The sequence below is a fragment of the Morchella sextelata genome (assembly GCF_020137385.1).
Source record: "Morchella sextelata strain SCLS chromosome Unknown scls_21, whole genome shotgun sequence".
Classification (NCBI taxonomy): Eukaryota; Fungi; Ascomycota; class Pezizomycetes; order Pezizales; family Morchellaceae; genus Morchella; species Morchella sextelata.
This window is the reverse complement of record NW_025408636.1, coordinates 1,206,019-1,227,075: the sequence shown is the minus strand read 5'-3', so window position 1 is coordinate 1,227,075 and position 21,057 is coordinate 1,206,019. Positions and strand designations below refer to the sequence as shown.

The 21,057-nt window shown below is 49.0% G+C and overlaps 3 protein-coding genes across 3 annotated transcripts; 1 reads left to right on the top strand and 2 right to left on the bottom strand.

The window, feature by feature from the left end:
• Positions 1 to 565: 565 nt before the first annotated feature.
• On the bottom strand, positions 566 to 6,756 carry H6S33_006880 (uncharacterized protein; the record flags this gene model as incomplete). Its single annotated transcript, XM_044838239.1, has 4 exons — positions 566 to 1,326; positions 1,407 to 3,386; positions 3,435 to 5,163; positions 5,233 to 6,756. The coding sequence occupies 4 exons, from the start codon at positions 6,754 to 6,756 to the stop codon at positions 566 to 568; spliced, it is 5,994 nt and encodes a 1,997-aa protein (XP_044689698.1).
• A 4,947-nt stretch (positions 6,757 to 11,703) lies between these two features.
• On the top strand, positions 11,704 to 11,898 carry H6S33_006879 (uncharacterized protein; the record flags this gene model as incomplete). Its single annotated transcript, XM_044838238.1, has 1 exon — positions 11,704 to 11,898. One exon carries the CDS (start codon positions 11,704 to 11,706, stop codon positions 11,896 to 11,898), a length of 195 nt encoding a protein of 64 aa, XP_044689697.1.
• Positions 11,899 to 16,905: 5,007 nt separating this feature from the next.
• H6S33_006878 (uncharacterized protein) lies at positions 16,906 to 17,349 on the bottom strand (the record flags this gene model as incomplete). The annotated part of the gene is made up of 1 exon (XM_044838237.1): positions 16,906 to 17,349. The coding sequence occupies one exon, from the start codon at positions 17,347 to 17,349 to the stop codon at positions 16,906 to 16,908; it is 444 nt and encodes a 147-aa protein (XP_044689696.1).
• Positions 17,350 to 21,057: the final 3,708 nt, after the last annotated feature.

Below are 21,057 nucleotides of genomic sequence, written 5' to 3'. Positions count from 1 at the left end.
CAATAAAATAATTCTCTCCCCCTTCACTTCACTTCAGTCCTTCCTTCCACTTGGCCTACTTTTCGAACCCACCGACTAGCGCTACTAAGTAACTAACATGTACGCACATCCAACGACCCGTAAAATATAGAAAACAAAAAGAAAACAGGGTTTATAAAACTCCAGCAATTATGCATGCATGCACAAATATCCACAATGAAGAAAAATACCCCACAAAAGAAAAGAAATAAAATATGGAATAGAACAGACCCAGGCCTAGTGTAATAAGCGCGGGGAAGATGAGGAAGAGGGGGGGAAGAGATGGGATGAGAGAAAGAAAATAAGGATTAAAACCGAATAATTGCCCCTCATTCCCCGCTCTCACTCCCCGAGATCCCGCCTCACCTGAGGATAACATCATGCCAATAAGAAAACACACAAGAAAGTAGAAAGAAAAGAAAGTAAAAAGAAAACCCGAGATAAAGGAAAGATAAGAATTTAATCACAGATAACTACTGTCCCTTCCAATCCCCATACCCTTACAACACCAAACCCCACTCCCCTCACCCATCTATCTACTCACTCATCACTCATCAAACCTCGCCCTCAACTTCTTCCTCTCACACTTAATCTTCTCCCACAACTCCTTCGGCGGCCTCCCCACCGGATCAACCTTCGCAATCAGCACCTCATTAATCTTACGATAAAACGGGATCCCTTCGTTCAGCGACTTGCCATCGTCCACCAGGTGATGCAGATTGACGACCAGGGCTTCGTGCACATCGTTGAAACTCATCATCTGCATGAGCACGCCCACGAACCTATTCCAATCGAACCCGGCGGGGGAGAGGAAGTCGCGGCCGTGGAGAGTGATCTTCTGGTCGTTGCCTTCGTAGTGGGCGATGTGGAAGATCATTTCTTTGGTTGTAACTGGGGCTGGTGAGACTACGGCTGGAGGGTCTGGCTGTGGCGGAGGTGCTGGTTGGACGTCAGGTTGTGCCTGTGGTGTTTGCGGTGGTTCCTGCAATTGAGCCTGTGGTTGTACCTGAGGCTGTGGCTGCGGTTGTACCTGCGATTGGACCTGTGGTTGTATCTGCGGCTTTACCTGCGGTTGTACCTGTTGCTGTACCTGAGGTTGTGGCTTGGGTTGAACCGGCGATTGCACCTGGGGGTTTGGCTGCGGCGGAGGAGAAGGAGAAACCCGTATAGGCGATAACGGTCTCAGCGGTGGTTGTGAGAACAACGGTCTATTAGGTCCCATCGACATCGGGAAACTAGTAACCAAACCCGACGCCGACGCATGAATCGGCGAGACACTTGCAGAACTCGCCTCACCCAACAGAGTACCTACACCAGGGCAGATCGTATTAGCTTTCCTCCTTTCCGGAACCCCCGAAACCCTAATCTAATGGGTGGGTGGAACTTACCAATGGGCTGTTTAATGTCCGCACCTCCGACCTTCCCAAGGGAGGGTTCCCAGTACAGGAAGTTCTCCCTCGGGACTAAAGGTTGAATCTTTTTGGAGTCGATGTACTCTGGTGTCAGTGTTGACCGTGCGGGCGGGAGCGAGAGTGGGGTGGACTGTCTTGTGGTGGTCACGTCGACCGAGAGCCCGGGTGACTTTGTGGATGCCATGGCCTTTTCGGCAGTTGTTGGAGAAGTATTAGGTGGGATAGACATAGTTGTTGGAACGGGAGTCTGTTCTCGCGCAGCGGGGGATGCTTGGGGGTCTATCCGCTGCGCTGGTAATGGATTGGTATTTATAGGGGTAGTATTACTAGAACTTGGGTCATTGATTTGCATTTCGCGGAGCTTGCTTGATCCAAGGCGTCTTCCCGAATTATTTAGAGGTGTCTGAGTTACCTGCACTGCAGCTGGGGCGGTCGGAACCTCGAGTACTTGCGCCGAACTTGCTGCGGGCGAATCATCTGGAACAGGGTGGACCTGCATCTCTTTGTTCTTATCTATGGCAAGTGGTGAGACATTTCGTGCGGTGGCCACAACAGGAACAGGGGCTTGCTGGATGATGGGCTCATCCACAGGTGGCGGCGCCACCACCGCCAGCTGCGGCTGCTGCTGGACTGGCCTGTTCGGGGAAGGTGTACTTTCCGAGGGCTGGTTGCGTCGTGCATTAGTAGCAAGTCGGCCGAGACTGTGCGGAGACGCGATAGGCGACGGAATAGGCGCATTCGGATAATCGGGGGTAGAGGTCGCGCTTCCGACTCTCGAACCCGCGACCTTGGACTTTGCGTTCTTCGTCTGGCCAGTTTGCTTCCGCGCCGCCGCAAGCAACTCTGCTGAAGATGTGGACCTTGGATTTGGGCTTTCACCCCCCGGCTTCGCTGCGATCTGGCGGGGCGCGGTCGTCGGCTCTGGGCGTCGGTACGGTTGTGGCCTGGGCAACGGCGCGGGCGTGGAAGGTGAGACGCGAATTGGCGAGGGAGCGTTGGGAGGGTTGACGGGGGTGAAGCCTGTCGGGGCCGGGAGCCAATTATTAGACGGGGTGGCCGGGGGTGGTGTACGAGTTGTACTTGCAGCAACAGCAGCACCATCGGGATGCGATTCCTCAGCGCGCGAGGGTGATGTTCCTTCATCCTGTGCGCCCCCCGCTCTCCGCATTTTCAGAGAAACGACAAGTGACCGCTTCGCCGCTCTTCGTATCCCGGTAAGCTTGGTCTTGGGGGTTTTTGGCTTGGCCGTTCCCTTAGGTGGCTTGGTAGTATCTTTTGACGCTGTGTTCTTGGCTCTGGACCTTCTCTTCACACTTGGAGTGGCCGTAACCGCGATGGCCTCGTGAACCTTGTCCGGTTGCTGAGAGACTTGTGGCTCCTCAGCAATTTGGACAGCTGGTGCAGAGGCCGGAGGTGCAGAAACCGGAGGCACAGGCAAGGTCACAGGCAACGGTGAGTTCTTCTCGAGAACAGGAGTGTCAGCGATAAGTTCCTCCGCTGGCACCTCGGCGGCCCAAAGTAACAAAGACGCTCCATGTTGAATATCCACAGACTGGCTATATGTTTGCACAGGACTAGACCCTTCAGCTTCAGCATCATTAGTAGCAGGCTCCGGAACAGTCCGTTCTTGTTCTTCATTTAGCGTGTCAGTCGTCTCTAGGATTTCCTTGCCCTCTCCCTTTGATACTTCATCATTGACTGGTGGCCGTGACTCGTCATCGATATCCATGGGTACGGTTGAGTCCTGCTCGGAGACAGTATTTGCAGCGCTCAAATCCTGTTCTGGAAGCGTTGGCTGAACAATTGACTCACCGGCATCATTGTTGGTCATGATCATATCTACCTCGTCGTTTGGATCGGGAGATGATGTATCCATGGATGTATGCACAGTTTCTAGGGGCGGGGGTGGGGGTGGGGTTGAAGCCTGAGCCGGGGGATCTGCTTCGGAGACATGACCTGTATATATATCAGTAGCAATTCTCATAATGAATAAAGATAACAAACCTGAATCATCGAGAGCTTTAGCCGGCGCATCTTCTATCCCCTCTACTACCACTACGGAAGCAGCGTCTACAACTACAACGGGCGGAGTGGATGCTGAGACTTGTGGCTCCTCCACTGCCGCCGGTGGTGGTGGCACGTCAACCTTTGGTGCATCTTCAGTGTGGTCTGCAGCGACGGCGGCGTTCAAGGACGTTGCAAGTACTGGCTCTCCTTCCGGTTGTGGCGTGCTTTGCCTTGCTCCCTCACTTGCTGATAATTTTGCTGGTGTCTCCCCCGGGTCCTCATGCTCACTGCCCTGCGCACCGCTTGCAACCTCGGGCTCCTTCGTAGGCACCATATCCACATCGTTCTCCAGCTCTTTTAACGATGACTCCTCATTGTTGTCGTACTTAGGCTCCTCTATTACCGCCTCATCGCCAACAACCCATTTCGCTGCAGGTCCCTCATTATTGTTCACAACCTTATCCTTAAGCGTTTCCTCGTCTCCCTCCTTCACACCCTCCTCTACAACAGTCTCTATAGCTCCCGCTTCCTTCTCCTTAGCCTCTGCCTCAATAAGCCTGTTACGATTTAAGTTGTGAAATTCTTTCACTTCCTCGTTCGTAACAAGCTTTTGTGCCCTAGCCCTAACCCTGACATCATCTACAACATCTTGTGAAAGTTGTTCAGCCGTCGTAGTGACTGTGTTTTCTCCGGCTTCGGGCTCGGGTATTTTTGCTCCATCTAAGGCTTTAGGTTGCTCCTCGGCTGCTTCCTCTAAGGCGTTTGGTGGCTCCTCGGCGGTTTCCTCGGGTATTTCGGTTTCCATGGGAGTTGGTTCCTCAGATTGCCCAAGAATTACTGGAATCTCTGGGGTGATTGTTTCTACTACTGCCTGAGGTGCCTCTGTTGCTAGTGGTGCTTTCTGTGGAAGTTCTACAATTGGTGCGTCTGCGGGGGCGGTTGGTTGTTGAATCTCTGGAGTTCTTTGAGTTTCCGTAGACGCTATGCTGTCCGCTACCTCCGATGCCGCTCGCACTGGCGGAACTTGTGAAACCTCTGGTACAGGTTGTGGTTTAATATCTATTGGTAGCTGAGTTTCCTTGGGAGGTTCAATTTCCTTCGGTGGTTTAGTTTGGTTTGGTGACTCTTTTCCCTCAGTAGGCTCTGTTTGTGATAGAACCTCTGGATCCTCAGGAGTATGTGTTTCCGCTGGGACTTCTGGATCCTCAGTGAGATCTATCGCCATTGACATTTCTGGTTCTCCTGAGATATTGGTGTTCATTGGCACTTCTGGCACCTCCGGTTCTTCTGGCACCTCCGGCTTTTTTGGTCCTGTAGAAGCCTCCGGAATTAACGTCGCTCTGGGCGGCGATTCGGTACTAGTTTTTCTACGCTTCCTCTCAGGGCCAGGTACTGCAGTGCTTTCTTTCGAACTTGACATGTCCACGTCCTTACCTTTACCCTTCTGCCTCGACGACGAAGTCTCTGCTTTGGGGGCGCTACTCCATTTGCTTTCATTCCGGTTGTTCCCCAAGCTGATAGATGCCGTTGAAGAGTATCCGCCTATTTTCCTCTTCCCTGCCCGGGAAGAGTCGGTGGTCTCTTCGGGGGTCGGTAGTGATTCGTTTTCTTTTTCGTTATCCTTTGCCATGGGGAGCGGGGGGGCTGCCACCCTTTGTACTTTTGTAGAGAACATTTGGGCTGGTGTGCTGGTTGTAGATTCGTCGTCTTCTATCAATCTGCTCTCCTGGTATGCATTAGGCACCGGCGAGATACGCAGAAGCATCGTACCTATTTCTGGCGCAAGAGAGCTCACCACCACCGAAGGCGAAGGCGAAGGCTCCATACTATCTCTAATCTCTCGGCCCATATCCATTTCCGTATCCTCCTCAGCAGTCTGCTTCTTACCCGCTGGCTCCTTCCGCTCCTTTTCCTTCCCTTTTTTCTTTACCTTATTCCTTGGCTTTGCTTTCGCCTTCGACCTTCCCACCCCTCGTTGAAGTAAGGTCACTCCCGTCTTCGCACCTGGCATCTGCCCCCTCCGTCCTTTCCAGAAATCCCTATCCTCGCTGCGCACATCCTCCAGCGCAGCCTGGTACAATTCTGGATTCCCCCTCTTCGACAGCACAATGTCATGCACCGGTCTTCCGTGGTGTACCAAGTGCGCCATACACACGTCCAGCTGCTCCTGATCCTGCACCGGGAAATGGTAATTCACAAATATACCCCACTCCTGGTCCGCGCCAGCCTCCGGCAGCAACAGCCCCATCTCTTTCCCCACCACATAGCGCAGCCGCTCATAGCACGGCTTCACCTCCTGCCGCGGCGGCGATTCCGCATCAGGGAAGATATCCGCCAATGGCGACGAGCGCTCGTCGCGCGGTGGGAGTAGGTCCTGTCCTAACACATAACACGGGTGGTTTAGCGCGGGGAAGGCATAGATGTTGAATGTGAGCCGCGCAGCAAGCTCGTTGACGTGCGGATTCGGGGGTGGGGGCGTCAGCGCCGTAGGCCAAGTCACAGACGCGGGCGCAGGCGGCGGTTCTGGGGGCGCGGGGTCGGTGGAGGTTGGTGTTGGTGCGTTTGGCGGGGTTTGGGTGCCCGAGTCGGAGTCAATGACGCTGGAGGGGATTTCATTGCGGAGGCTGGGCATTGGGTCATCTTGGGCGTGGGGGGCGTTCAATGCCGGTGGTGTGGCGGTGCGCGGCGCTGGGCTTTCCCGCCGTCCGCGGTTCGCCGAGGACGAGCCGGGGCGCTTTGTGGTTGGCGATTTCGCAGGTGGGTGCGGTGGCTCGTGGTGGCCAAGTTCGGGCAAGACTTGCTTGGCGGCATTGGCGGCAGAGCGGCCTTTTCGTGTTGATGTGGAAGGTGTGGGTTTTTTGGCGGTCTTCGTCTTCCCCTTTGTCTTTTTTGCGGTAGATCCTGGTGTTTTCGGTGTCCCTGGTGGTCTTCCCGGCCCCTTCTTCTTTGGCGGTGGTGGGGGCGGCGGTGATGAGGATAATGGATCGATTGCCCCCTTCCCGACAATCAAGAACCCTCCCGCGACCGTGATACTGTCCAACATGTCTGGATCCTCCTCCTCCGGCTCCCATGTTGGCTCTCTTGTGCTGGCTGAGCTTTTTGGGCGTGTGAAGAAGTGTTTTCTGGTTTTACGCTTTTTCCGTGGCGGCCCTGTGCTTGGTGTTCTGCTGACGGTAGAGCTGGCGGCCTGGGAGTCATCGTCGGCCCAGTCTGTATCGCCGTCGGGTTCGTCGGGGAGGGTTTTGGGGTGGCGCCAGGAGCGGTGGGGAGAGGGGGTGTAAGAGAAGGGTGGGAGGACGTTCCATCTGCGGCTTGACATTGTGGGGCGGTGATGATAAAGGGAGTGGGGGTGTACACTGTGGCGCGTCAGTGGGGGTCAAGTTGGGGTGGGGATGGTCTGGAGGAAGGGATGGAGTGGGAGAAGGGAAGGGAGAACACACAAGCCTAGACGGTGCTTATATTATGTCGTGCTAGATCTGGGGAGATGGCGTGACGACAAGAGCACTGATGTAAAAAGAAAGAAGAAAGTGTAGAAGTGTGTAAGATCTGAACCACTCTCCACCGTGGGGGGGGGGGGGGGGGGCAAATAGAGAATGAGAGAGTGTGTGGAGACGAGGAAGAAAGAGAGAGGATCAAGGGAAGGGGAGAAGGAGGTGCAACAGGGGAGTCACTAGAGGGAAGGATGACGACGGCAATGGTGTGTAAAGTGGAGTGAGCGTGGACGTTAAAATTCCCCAACTGCCAATCGTGATCCTCCTTCAAGGGTTCTCTGTCGATCGTCAGGAAGAGAAAAATCCAACTTAGTCTGGAGTAGACAGTAGTGAAAGCCACGAGTCGGCTTCTAAGGGCAAGGGCAACGAACGATGAACCGTGAAGACAGACAGATCAACCAGTTCGAATGCAGAGTGGATGAATGGGTGACTCTACGCCCCCATGAGGATGAACGATCCTTCCGGATAAATTCGTTACACTCGAAATTGATTGGCTGGTCGCTTGTAGCGGGAGGGTACGAACGAGATCAAGAGAGAATGGTTTGTATGGTGGTAGTACAGCCAGAGTTGTACATTGGGAAGTATAGTTCTCAAGCTTGCCCGAACCCTAACAACTTATGCGCATACACTTTATTTTTTTGATTTTTTCAATTAATGTCTCTTTGTGGACGAGGGCGTCGGCGGCTATGTATGGTCGATCTGCACCTTCATTACGAAACGGACTGACTGACTGCAAAGGTTTCAAATATCCCTTTTGTGACTGCACAATCATTATGATAGACGTGTTACTTGTTCCCGATGAGATATTTCCAACGCACCCACTGCTACATCTTTTCAACCACTATTACCAATCAAGAATGTTCGCACCGATTGGCGGGTGGAAAAGTAACTGCTTTCGTGCGCATGCAGTGCGCGTGACTACTGTGGAGGAACAACAGCACCTCTAGATTATGTTCCATTGGCATATAAGTAGAGACCCTGCACCACGTCTCTTCCTTGGCTTTGTCTATTGTCCAGAACAACGTGTATACTTCATTCCAAATTACCCATATACAGAGCAATGTTTCCAATCCTCTCCATCTATTCAGAACTCAACCCATGTGGGCAACAAAACAGCAAGCACAAATCCACTATCCCACGAGGCGAACAAACCAAAGCAAGGGTTGGGAGCATGCAGACACCTCCGGATGGGAATCTTCTGGAAGGATTAGCGGGCAATTGGTGTCACAAGATGTTCTACGGCATATCTTCCGTTAACTCACTTCCGCAGGATCATGTACTTCTCGCCAATCCAGACCAACCAACGGACTCATCACGGTGTAATCTAGGCCTTATGCGTCATTCATGATCTCATGGCCCATGCACGTCCGAAACAAGGAATTATAGGCTGCAATAGAACTGCACTTCCCTATATATTGACACGTTACTCTTACCTGGACCGGACTCCCGAAAAGAAGCCTTCAAACCACCCGATGCGACCTTTAAGCTTTATGATCATGGCCTCCTAGTCATTTAGTATCTTGCACAGCCCCCGGAGAACGCATTGAGCACGGCAGTCATGAGATCGAGTGGGGGATAAAACCACTAGAGGTCAGATCTGGTCCTTTGGTACATCACATCCAGTCGATTTCTGGCAACGATTGTATAACTGAATACCACGCCGAATAAGAAAATCCCCAACCGAGAACTACCCGACTGGAGCTGGAAGGCACAGTCAGTTTTATTCTCTAGTTATGTGTCTGTTAGTTTGGTGATCTCACTTCTGACTTCTCACAGGGGCGCCTAGGTACCCAGTACACCCGCCATTTTCGGCCTGAGCACCTCGTAGCCGCGTCAAGCTTCTCTGTATGCATCAAATCAGCAATCAGGCAGGAACGGTTGCCCATCAACAGTTCTCTCAACAAACAAACAGGGACTCCGTTCCCTCCTGATCCTTACTGCTCGAGATGATCGCGCGCGGTACTGACCAACCAATCCCGGTTAGTTGTACGATTCGTAATTGTAAGCGGAGCGTGGAATATAGTCAGTACCTGATGCGGCGAGAGAGAATACTTGGATCTATCATATCATCGGCCAGAGATATAAGCATGAAACTCGCGTGGAAGTCGAACTCGCAATGGACCTTGCCTGACCTTGGATCCTCAATTTGCTCCTTGGCACCGAGTACATTCCATCCCCATGTAGATTACCGAGCTTGCAAACATCATTCAGCCTCACTGCAAGTCATGCATGAAACTCTAAACAGAGCCGCTAGTTCATCCGCTGCGCACGCAACATGTGCGACATCCACTTGGCCCCACGTGCCTGTCCAGGGCGCTACGCTACACTTGTAAACATCACACCTCTTGACCTCTTCCCCAACCACCAATGTCAACATCAGAACTTCGATCTCCAACAACAACATCCGCTCACCATCGCTAAACCCATCTCCACTTCCTCACCTGCCAATAAATAATCAAGTCTCCAAGTAATATACTCAACTTCTCCCGCCTTCTTCTTGTATGTACAGTGGCACCCCCGAGCGCCTGCTGCTCGCTCGCTAATCTCTGAAATACAACTACTTTTTTGAAGGGAACCTCTTTACTGACTGAGAGAAGATGTGGTCACTTATAAGATGACCACGAACACTGAGTCTCCAGGGACAGACAGCGAAAAGGAAGGTCTGCTTGACAGCTTCAATCTTTCAGCCTTGTTTGGGGCACCTGTTTGGAGCCGCCTATGTTCATTTCACTTTGGGAGGGGCTGTACGACTCCCATCGTTTTTCCACAAGCTTTCTCCTACGTTATAATATTCTCTTATCCTGGAAGATTATGACTCATCTTACACCCCGGCCACCATCCTCAACAACTCCTAACCGACTGCTGATATCTGCAGCTTTTTCTCCAGGTCGCTTGATGGCTGTCCAAATCCCGTCCGCTAGTACGAGAGCAGTAGGTCCTGAGCAGTGAAGATCTCAATTTGAATCTTTATATTTTCTCTCGCTTCGTTCCTTTTTCGCGTATGCGATGCTCATTCTCCCAGACAATCAGTCACAACACCTATACTAGCAAAGATACAGGGCAATCACTTACTTTATGTCCTGCATATTGCTCACGCCGCTTCGTCTTGAAGAATTATAGTTATCCCAACCAACAGAGGGGCCATCCCTAGCGACTGCAACTATAGACCGTCTGTCAATCTCATTCTTTAGCATCAGAACTTGGATGAAACACATCGGTGAAATCGGGGAATATGTCGGCTTCTGATGTTTCATGCCTACCGTTCTCGCTCATAGAGATACGTGCATTAGACCACGTCTCGATGGATCCACCAAAATTCAGGATAGAGGCACATTGATATTATGGGCGACTAGAGCTCAAATGTGCTTGGAGGCTTCGCTAGAGATGTAAATCTCTCTCTGTTGCCTTTCATGAGTTGAAAAATGGGTGAAGGGCTATGCATCTGATTATGCTATTGAACTTCACAAAGACTTGCACAACGTCCTATATTCGGAAAACGAAACGAGTAGACAACTGTCTGTACAGCGAATCAACCATCGAGCCGCATCACGATCACACCTTCGTTTTGGATTCTGAATGATTACTTGACACCCGGTATCCTCAGAGATCTAAACTCTTGTAACTAACTTATATTGTAGCTAGGGAGACATCAATGATCTCAAAACACCTAGGGGAGGGTCCCTGAGACTCTCGGTGTAGTGGTGGATTGGGAAGAGGCCAATAGCCAATGGGATAATTCCCGCCATGCCAAGCGCCTTCTAGAAGCCACACTTAAACAGCCTTAGTTGGCATAGGTGCAAAAAGCACATGTTGTCTAGAAGAGCCATGGTTGCCTTGCGGCTGCCAAGGCCGAGTGATCACCCGTGACCACAGGCCTGACCAATAGGACGTCGGAATGCAAAAGTTCAATCCGAGTTGAACTAACACAATCAGAGAATTACCCGTTCAATGGGAACTGAATGGTCTCAACTCACCTTCCGTTCTTTATCATCAACAATACACGTTTTCTTATTTAGGTCATCGCTAAAGTGAATTATCTACAGAAGGACAGAACAGTAGTCTTTTCACCTTGAGTAAGATATTCGTGACGGAATTTTGAGCTTAGGCTCTGGTTCCACAGGTGGTGATTCGTAGGCGTGAAAAGCGAGCTGAGCCTCTGAGTCAAAGAGACTCGGAAGTTGGCTAAAGCTTAAAGGATATAAGATGCTGAGTGTGGGTTAGGTCAAACCTTTCAAAATCAATATTTCAAGCAGTGAACGTAGTGTTTTTCTTTCTCTTTTGGAAGGTTAGAAGCTAACGCTGTGAGCCGCCTTAGACCTCTACAGACCCAACGGCGGTGTGAATTGGCCTGAGAATGCACTCTGAATTCGCTCTGGCGCTGAGATTTAGCTGAATAGGACTTTAGGATGATGATTCGAGCTTGCAGAGTCCAAACCTAAGCGTAATGCTCTGTGGGGTAACCTCGGACCCGAGACTCGGGGTAACGGAATAATGACCCGGGAGACCCACAAATGCTCATAGCGTATCAATGATTATGTTCCCGCCTCTGTGGTAATCGACCTGGAGTGCCTGCCAACCCAACTCAAGAACCCCCCACCTAAGAGGAGAATTAATCTAGGCAAGATGTTAATTGATCGTCGATCAGTGGGCCCTAAATTAACACCGCGTAGTATTTAACGCACGTTAATCATTTCTTCTGAAAGATTCTAGGCATTTTCAGATTGTGAGATAAGAACTGGGGTGTTCAGCTAGAGTGCATCTCGTGCGCAAGCTAAATGTCTTGTAACGAAGTTACCAGCGTTGGGCCACTCGGGGATGGTCCCGGCCGTGGAGGAATGAAACCAATTACGACGGCAAGATATGCTCCTGTGTGGCCAGGAACAGCCCCAGAAACAATGGCGAGCATGGAAGAACCTTGCTATAATCTACCAGACAAGCTCGCAAGATATTCAACCTACACTCAGCGGTAGAAATGAAGGTACTGCGAAGATTTCGATTCCTCATCGACACAATCATACTGCATGAAGGCTCTCGTTCGGGCAGGGTGATTAGAAACACCACTAACTGAGGATAAGATACGTAACCAAGCTGTTTACTCAAATGAAAAGCTATTGGTGAGCTCTGTATGCTTGGTCTGGGTATGTTTCAAATTTTGACCCTGCATCAGGGCAAGGGTTCAATCAAAGGTTATTTGGCCCTAGGTGGCCCCAATGAGGACATTATTTGAAGGGTTGGTTTACCCGCTGCATAAACCTGGGAACCGAAGAAGAGCCATGAGTGGCTCACCCAAGACCAGTTTTGGTAAAGGTCCTAAGCTTTCAAAATTCAACCATGGCCAAGGCGTCACAAAATCAAGAAGGCTAGATGATAACTCATTAGGTCCTTGATAGTTCGGCTATAGAAAAGGTCTTGAGGCTATATTCCATGGTTTAGGTGCTGGCCAATAAGGATAGGTCTTCGGTTAATCCTTGTGCTGAACAATACACCGATAAACAGCTGCTGTCGATACAATTCCACCTCCATAACAGTAACCAAACAGGACAGGAGAACGAAAGGAATATCCCCGAAAAGGGCTAAGTAATCTCTCAAGTTTACCAAAAAATTCTATTCTGAAGCCGTTAACATCCACCAGTCGTTAGAAAACATAGTTTATCCTTAAGCGACGCCCCTAACTCTTAAGACCGCTTCTAGTCTTTGGCAACACCAAACTAAGACTCCGTTGGAGGTAACCAAGAATTGAAAACTCACCTTTCTAAATGGCCCGTTGACGGGAGTAAAAGGTGACCTTCTGTAACGGAATAACAGGGTACACTGTGGTTGGTTGTAACGTTGCAACGCTGTCCACGAGCTCAGCTGTTAAGAAGAAAAGGAGGTAACTCCGCTTTTTTGAAACTCTGTTTAGAGGATTGAACAAGGTTTCCTCGTTCCCAAATTTCCCGGCCAAACAACAGTTTCTATGAAACGGGGTTTTAGTTGAAAGAGGTTTTGAAACTGGAAAAACCGTTCTGAAAATTGTTCAGACAGAGCCTTAATAGATTAACTCATTATGGTCTGAACTGCAGAAGTGTTTCCATATTCACGAACTCTGTACCTAAGGGTTCGACCAGTCGTGAGCTTCCGCGGATGCGCCAGTATCCATCCTCCTCTAGTCGTTACTATTGGCTCGTGATTGGTTCTACTATAATCACTTCTCATTGGCGTATGCACGCTCATTTGGTTGGCTGGGAGCGTGACGCGACAACTACTGTTTCGAGTAATGATTTCACGTTCGGGCAGAACGCAGAAAAGAGAAGGGCAGAATTATCATTCCAAAGGTCTACCTCGATCTTAACTGCCTACAACCAGGGCTCAGCGGTGTGATAGCCAAGTCTCAAGCAGGACGAACATATGTTTCCTGAATCATAGGTTATGCTAAACGCCACAGAGTTGGAAGATATGAAGACGAATCACAAGTTAGTGAGAAATGTGACCGAGAGTACAGACCCAGGAACCGGGTCATTACTACCTGACAGACTTAAGTTGGACTGTATGTTGTGTCGATCAAACCCTGGTCAGGTAACTCAAAGCCGCATCCTTCAGCGTTGTAGGAGGGTCTAGGTATGAAGACACGAACACGACGCGCCTCGGACGCCTTTAACAAAATGAGAAGGTCAAGGCGCGAGCGGGATTACATCCCGGTTGTTGCCTTTTTCCGCCTAATTAATCTTCGCATGGAAAACCTGGATGGGAAACAGACAGCATATTTAAAAGAGGCATGAGGAATCTGACAGCGGGACGGAGAGTTATAGATTACTCGAAAAGGTCATGGATGTGCTCAAGTTCCGTAAAATTTACCGAACGAGATTGCTAAATGCGTCATTTGACCTCGAACCCACAACATATACCCAAACGCAATCAAGAGCGCGCACGGTATCCTAAAATGGACTGAACGGTTAACTACACTCGCTCACCTATTAACGGCAGATGCTGTCTGGTTCCGACGTTCGCATCAGCCTGGGCTTCTTAAAGTCAACTCTGCTATTGGCCTTAAATCCCTGACCGCACTCCGAGGGATCAACCTTCGCCCCGTGAGTGAGTGTACCCCCAATTCACGAACATCAAATTACAACTTCACGCCAACTGGTCGCCTACCGCGCTCTGCTTTTACCTTAAACCCGGTCTATGATTGCGATATTTGATGTACGTACTTCAGGTCTAGCCTTATCATATTCTGGGTCTAGAGTACATGCACTGACCAACATCATAGCCTGATTACACCAAGGTCTCAGCGAGCGGGGGGGTTCCGTGGAGTAAGGGAAGTGGTCTGATGTATGGGAGCATGGGAACCAGTTCTGTACACGGGTGAAGAAGGGTATTGGGTATTGATTGACAGGGGTCAATGAATAATCATTAAAAGCAATATTCAGTTCCCAAGCTTGGGCACTTAGTTTTCACCATACTTAGAATCCCTGCCCGCCAACACTTAGTATCTCATTCACTCTACGAACGACTGGAGTAATCATCAAGTGCCAAGCAAAATACGACTAGCAACGTCAAGGTGATACGAAGGCCCGAGTGAGTTGGTGTCTAGAACTCTTCGTTTGGGCTATTCTCGCTTAACGGTAATACGTTTTACTCGGGTTGGGCTTATAAAAAGTGGATGTTCTAGGTCACCACGAGCAGTGGGTTCGGGCCGATTGAGCCGTGGGTACTTGCTCGGCCGGCCACTAATACTATTACTTCGTCTACGTCAAGGGTGGTTGACTTCAGCCATTCAGAGACAGGAGAAAACAAGTCACCGTGTGTGACCTCCTCATTCCCTATGGTGCCACCGCTACCGATTCCACGTCGCTATCACCTGCGCAGCGCTATCCCTTAAGCTGTTACTTAAATGCTGCCAACATGAGACATGGTAACACCAGGCGAGCTTCGCACGCAAGCCACTGAATTGAGACGTGATGCTTGGAAAAGTTGGCAGCTTTAACAGCGTAAGAGTTAGGCAACTGTGCGCACGCGATAGAAGACGTTGACGAGCGAATTAGCTTATCTGTTTTTGTTACCCTACCTCTGCGCGTAACCCTAGATAACCCTAGATCATAACCCTAGTCAACCCTAACCAACCGTAACCCTAGCACTCGGAAAAAAAAATTTCATGTCATTTTGAGTGAGGAAATCATGATCACCAGGGCGGATGGGGTTGAAGCGGTCGTGAGACTGTTCATAAAACAATTTTTCCAGCAACAATTCAAGCTGTTTTTGTTGAATTTAATATAGGTAACCAATATGAATTGTAGTCCGGTTGAATGAGTTAGGTTAAGCACTCTAACTCTTATATTGAACAGTGTGGTGTGCAAAAATGTTTGAAAAGCCCAACTCACTCTCAGGCTGCATGAACGTAGAATGTTGAGTTGAGGTTTTAAAAATAGTAATAGTAACAAAAAAAATAAATGTATAAATAACCCCGCCATCAATATCTAATACTCTTCAAAAACCACAAATTAAATTCTGTTCTGATCCTTTAACCAAGTTGTCGATTTGATGTTACGGCGTCCGGGGAAATCTTCCTGTTTTCAAATTTTGGCAACGTGAATAATGAAATTGGTTCTTGAGTTTCATTAATAATCGGTTCTTATTTGGTTTGCTTCCATTACTAATCAGTTTCCAGTGCCACCTCAGATAGGGATCGGAGTGATTCTATCATATAGTGTTTTTTGTAATAATTTCTGTTCTTCTTCTCCTTTCTTCTGCACAAATTTTTATTGTCATTCACTCTCATGTCAGCTTAACTTTTCTGTTAGTTTGTTTGCTACTTGTCGGTTACTTTAAATTGATTCTCTTTACGCAAAACTTTGCTCTGATCAGTATCAAGTTCAAACCTCCCATGATAGTGCTTGCCCTTGTCTCAAATCTGAATCCATATTAATTGGCATAGAATAGTAAAGAGAATCCTACATAGTATGTCTTCGCCTCATTACCTGTAATGGCAATCTCTTCTAAGAAAAATAGAATAGGATAGAATAGAGATGGCCGTACAAGATAGATAACCAGGTTGCAGATTATTCAAGATACTATCGCTAGAACTCAATAATCTTTAAAGGCTCAGCTGTAACGGGGGTCTCTTCTAAGAAAAATAGAATAAGATAGAATAGAGACGGCCGTGCAAGATAGACAATCAGGTTGCAGATTATTCAAAGATACTATCGCTAGAACTCAATAATCTTTAAGGGCTCTGCTACCGATAAGAACTTGGTTTTTCTTTCTGATGAAGACTGGAGAGAATAGGACTGAAGGGCGGGAATGAACCTGAGTACTTATACTCCGAAGGCCTCTGTTCTCTGCTCCTAACTCCTTTACTAAGTTCCGGTGGGCCTTCCCTCAGTACCGGAAACAATACCACCGCTACCCCGCTTTTCTCTAAGCGTCAGCAGGTGTTTCCGATACCCAAGGCAACCACCCTTAGTCAAAGCCTTTGTAACACCTGCAGCCTTGGTTGCCACACAACTGAGGACCTGCATGAATGAGCTGCCGCTCAGGCGTAAGCTTAATCATTGCTGTAGAGCTTTCGCTTATTGTAGACTTCCCTAGCATAGTCCCTGCCCTTCGGCGGACTTACAATGCACCGAGGATACAGAGGATCACCGGTCAATCAGAGCTTCACTCTGGCCGGTCTTCTAGTCACTGGCGAGGCATAGACTCGTCAGTCATTGCTCCCATGAATAGATCCTCTTCCTAGCGCCCGGAATGTAGTTACTCTAACAGCTGGTAGCTAACCACACTGCCGGTACTTGCATATCACCGTGCAACTGGCTTCTAACAATAACTCTCAGCATGTAACCGGGCCCTGTGTGTACTCATACACCAGACAGTTGAAATGGCTCCGTTACACCACTCCCCTCTTCCAGGATCTTGGTCTCCGAGATCTATAACCATTCTATTACCATTCTATATGACAGGAAACTCCGTGATATGCAAGGAAATGAAAACCCAAAGGAAATAATCTACACCCTAACAATCCGCTTGTCCTTGAGTTTCTTAGGATACCTCATATGGAAATCCCGAAGGGCTTCTTCAGCACTCTTCTTGAGATGCTCCCAAGGTTCCCATGTAGCATCCTCGTTCTCATAACCTTCCCACAGCACTAGATATTCCACTCGTCTTCTCTTCTTATTGACCCGGCTATCAGCTACCTCTCGGACAACCCAGTTCTGTTCTCCCTCAACCTCTTCGGGTTCCGGTGGGGGAACTCTTCTCTCAGGATCTACCGGTGCTCTGTAGGGTTCTAGGAGAGAGACATGAAAGACCGGGTGGATTCCCATCTGGGGGGGAAGAGAGAGCTTGTAGGCACGGGTACCAATAGCTTCTAAGACCTTAAAGGGTCCCATCTTCTTCTGATCCAATTTTCCCAAAGGCCGCTTTGTTTGCACATTGCGCCGGTCCAACATAACTTCATCTCCGGGCTTGATTTCAGGTGGTGCCAGGGCATGAGCATCATACCACCTGTAACGGGGGTCCTTTCTAGGAGGAATAGATTTGTATAGAATAGAGACGGTCGTGCAAGATAGATAATCAGGTTGCAGATTATTCAAAGATACTATCGCTAGAACTCAATAATCTTTAAGGGCTCTGCTACCGAATAGAACTTGGTTTTTTCTTCTGATGAAGACTGGAGAAAAAACAGGACTGAAGGGCGAGAATGAACCTGAGTACTTATACTCCAAAGGCCTCTATTCTCTGCTCCTAACTCCTTACTAAGTTCCGGTGGGCCTTTCCTCAGTACCGGAAAACAATACCACCGCTACCCCGCTTTTCTCTAAGCGTCAGCAGGTGTTTCCGATACCCAAGGCAACCACCCTTAGTCAAAGCCTTTGTAACACCTGCAGCCTTGGTTGCCACACAACCGAGGACCTGCATGAATGAGCTACCGCTCAGGTGTAAGCTTAATCATTGCTGTAGAGCTTTCGCTTATTGTAGACTTCCCTAGCATAGTCCCTGCCTCTTCGGCGGTCATACAATGCTTAGAGGATACAGAGGATCACCGGACAATCAGAGCTTCACTCTGGCCGGTCTTCTAGTCACTGGCGAGGCATAGACTCGTCAGTCATTGCTCCCATGAATAGATCCCCTTCCTAGCGTCCGGAATGTAGTGACTCTAACAGCTGGTAGCTAACCACACTGCCGGTACTTGCATATCACCGTGCAACTGGCTTCTAACAATAACTCTCAGCATGTAATCGGGCCCTGTGTGTACTCATACACCAGACAGTTGAAATGGCTCCGTTACACCACTCCCCTCTTCCAGGATCTTGGTCTCCGAGATCTATAACCATTCTATTACCATTCAATCTATATGACAAGAAACTCCGCGATATGCAAGGGAATGAAAACCCAAAGGAAAAATCTACAACCCAACAATCCGCTTGTCCTTGGGTTTCTTGGGATACCTCATATGGAAATCTCGAAGGGCTGCTTCGGCACTCTTCTTGAGATGCTCCCAAGGTTCCCATGTAGCATCCTCGTTCTCATAACCTTCCCACAGCACTAGGTATTCTACTCGTCTCCTTTTCTTATTGACCCGGCTATCAGCTACCTCTCGAACAACCCAGTTCTGTTCTCCTTCAATCTCCTCGGGTTCCGGTGGTGGAACTCTTCTCTCAGGATCTACTGGTGCTCTGTAAGGTTCCAGAAGAGAGACATGAAAGACCGGGTGGATTCCCATTTGAGGGGGAAGAGAGAGCTTGTAGGCACGGGTACCAATAGCTTCCAAGACCTTAAAGGGTCCCATCTTCTTCTGATCCAGTTTTCCCAAAGGCCGCTTTGTTTGCACATTGCGCCGGTCCAACATAACTTCATCTCCGGGCTTGATTTCAGGCGGTGCCAGGGCATGAGCATCATACCACCGGGCCATCCTTAATCTAGCTTTACCCAAGCTGGCATTCATAGCCTGCCAGATAGATTCCCATTGAGATATCATGACCTCGCTTGCTGGATTGTTCCATTCTACTCCTTCCTTTGGGGCCGGCCAGTTGGTCCTGGGTTCATAACCATAGTTGGCATAAAAGGCCGATACTTTGGTAGACTCAGAGACCGCCGAGTTATATGCATACTCTGCCAAAGGCAAGAGTTCTGCCCAGTCATCCTGTTGATAAGAACAATAACTCCGCAAGTAATGTTCCAGGGTCTGATTAACTCTTTCGGTTTGACCGTCCGTTTGGGGGTGGAAAGAAGTGGACATCTTCAGCTTCACATTAAGGAGGCTCATGAGAGATTGCCAAAAGTGAGAGATGAACCTGCTATCTCTGTCCGAGACTATGTCATCAGGTAACCCATGGAGTCTCCAAACTTCCTTCAAGAACAACTTAGCCAAATCTTCCGTTTTATTGAGGGTAGGAAGAGGGATGTAGTGTGCCATCTTCGAAAAACGGTCCACTATTACCCAAATCTTTGTAAACCCACTAGATTCTGGTAGTCCCACAATGAAGTCCATAGAGATGGAAGTCCATGGCCGATAGGGTATCTCCAACGGTTGGAGCATACCAAACTTCTTGTGTCTTGAGGTCTTATTCCTCTGGCAGCTGTCACAGCTCCGGACATATTCCTCAACATCCTTATCCATGTTGGGCCAAAAGAAGTTGTTTTTCACCCGCTCGAGTGTCTTAAATTGGCCAAAGTGACCAGCCACCTTAGAGTCATGGGTATCGGACAGTATTTCCATCTGAAGCTTCTTGTCTTTGGGTATATACCATCTATTCTTGTAGAAGATGAGACCGTTCTTGGCAGACAAGTTCTGGTCCAAATTTGGTTTCCTTTCAACCAGGGAGCGGTGCAATTCCTGCCAGAAACTATCCTCTTTAGCAGCCGTGTATAGGCGCTCTAAGAATGTATTCTGCAACTGATTCACCCTGACAGCCGCTAGCTTGGCAGGATCCAAAACCAATTGACCTGGCCTAAAAAAGATCTGTGGCTCCGGCTGCAGAGTTTCACCTCCCTCTCCAAGGCGGTGATCCCAGCGCCTAGATAGCACATCAGTCTTGCCATTCTTTTCTCCCGGTCTGTAGACAACTTTAAAATTGTAGCCTGCGAGGTCTTCTGACCATCTAGCTTGCCGCCTAGTGAGAACCTTGGTGGAATTAAAATACTCCAAGTTCTTGTGGTCTGTAAAAACCGTGATCTCTTGCTCACAGGATTTGAGCATGTGTTCCCATTCCCGGAAAGAGGCTACAATAGCTCCCATTTCCTTATCATGAATGTCATAGTTGATCTCAGCGGGGGAGAACTTCTTAGAATAGAATGCCACCGGATGTAGCTTCCCATCATCCCCATACTGAGAGAGCACCGCTCCCTTGGCAAAATCACTGGCATCTGTCTCGACCACCGTCCTCCTACTAGGGTCAAAATGAAGGAGGATTGGAGCGCTCGTGAACAGCCTCTTGAGTTCTTCAAAGGCCTGCTCGTGTGCTGCCGTCCAATACCATTTCTTGTCTTTTTACAAGAGATCAGTTAATGGTTTGCAAACCTTGCTAAAGCCTTCAATGAAGCGGCGATAGAAGTTTGCAAATCCGAGAAAAGCCTGTACTGCCTTGATATTCTCAGGGACCGGCCATTCTTTAACTGCCTCCACCTTATCTTCTGACATAGATACTCCTTCTTCCGAGATGTGATAGCCTAGGTATTCTACTTCTCGGACATGGAAGGATGTCTTACTGATCGAGGCACAGAGCTTAGCTTCCCTAAGCTTCTGTAGTACCTTTTTGACCAATAGCTCATGCTCTTTCTCAGTCTCCGAGTAGATGAGGATGTCATCAATATAGACAACTACTCCTTCATCCAGTAGTTCCTTTAGCACGTCATTGATCATTGCCTGGAAAGCGGAGGGAGCATTGCATAGACCAAATGGCATCACATTATACTGATACAGTCCATAGCGGGTTCTGAAAGCGGTTTTCCACTCATCACCTTCTGCTATCCTGATCAAATTGAAGCCGTTCTTCAGGTCTATCTTTGTGAAGATCTTGGCCTTGAACAACCTGTCTCTGAGCTCACTCATGATAGGCAGCGGGTACTTGTCCTTAACGGTGACCTTGTTCAATCCTCTGTAGTCCACACAAATCCGCAATGTCCCATCCTTCTTAGGAATGAATAGTATGGGTGCC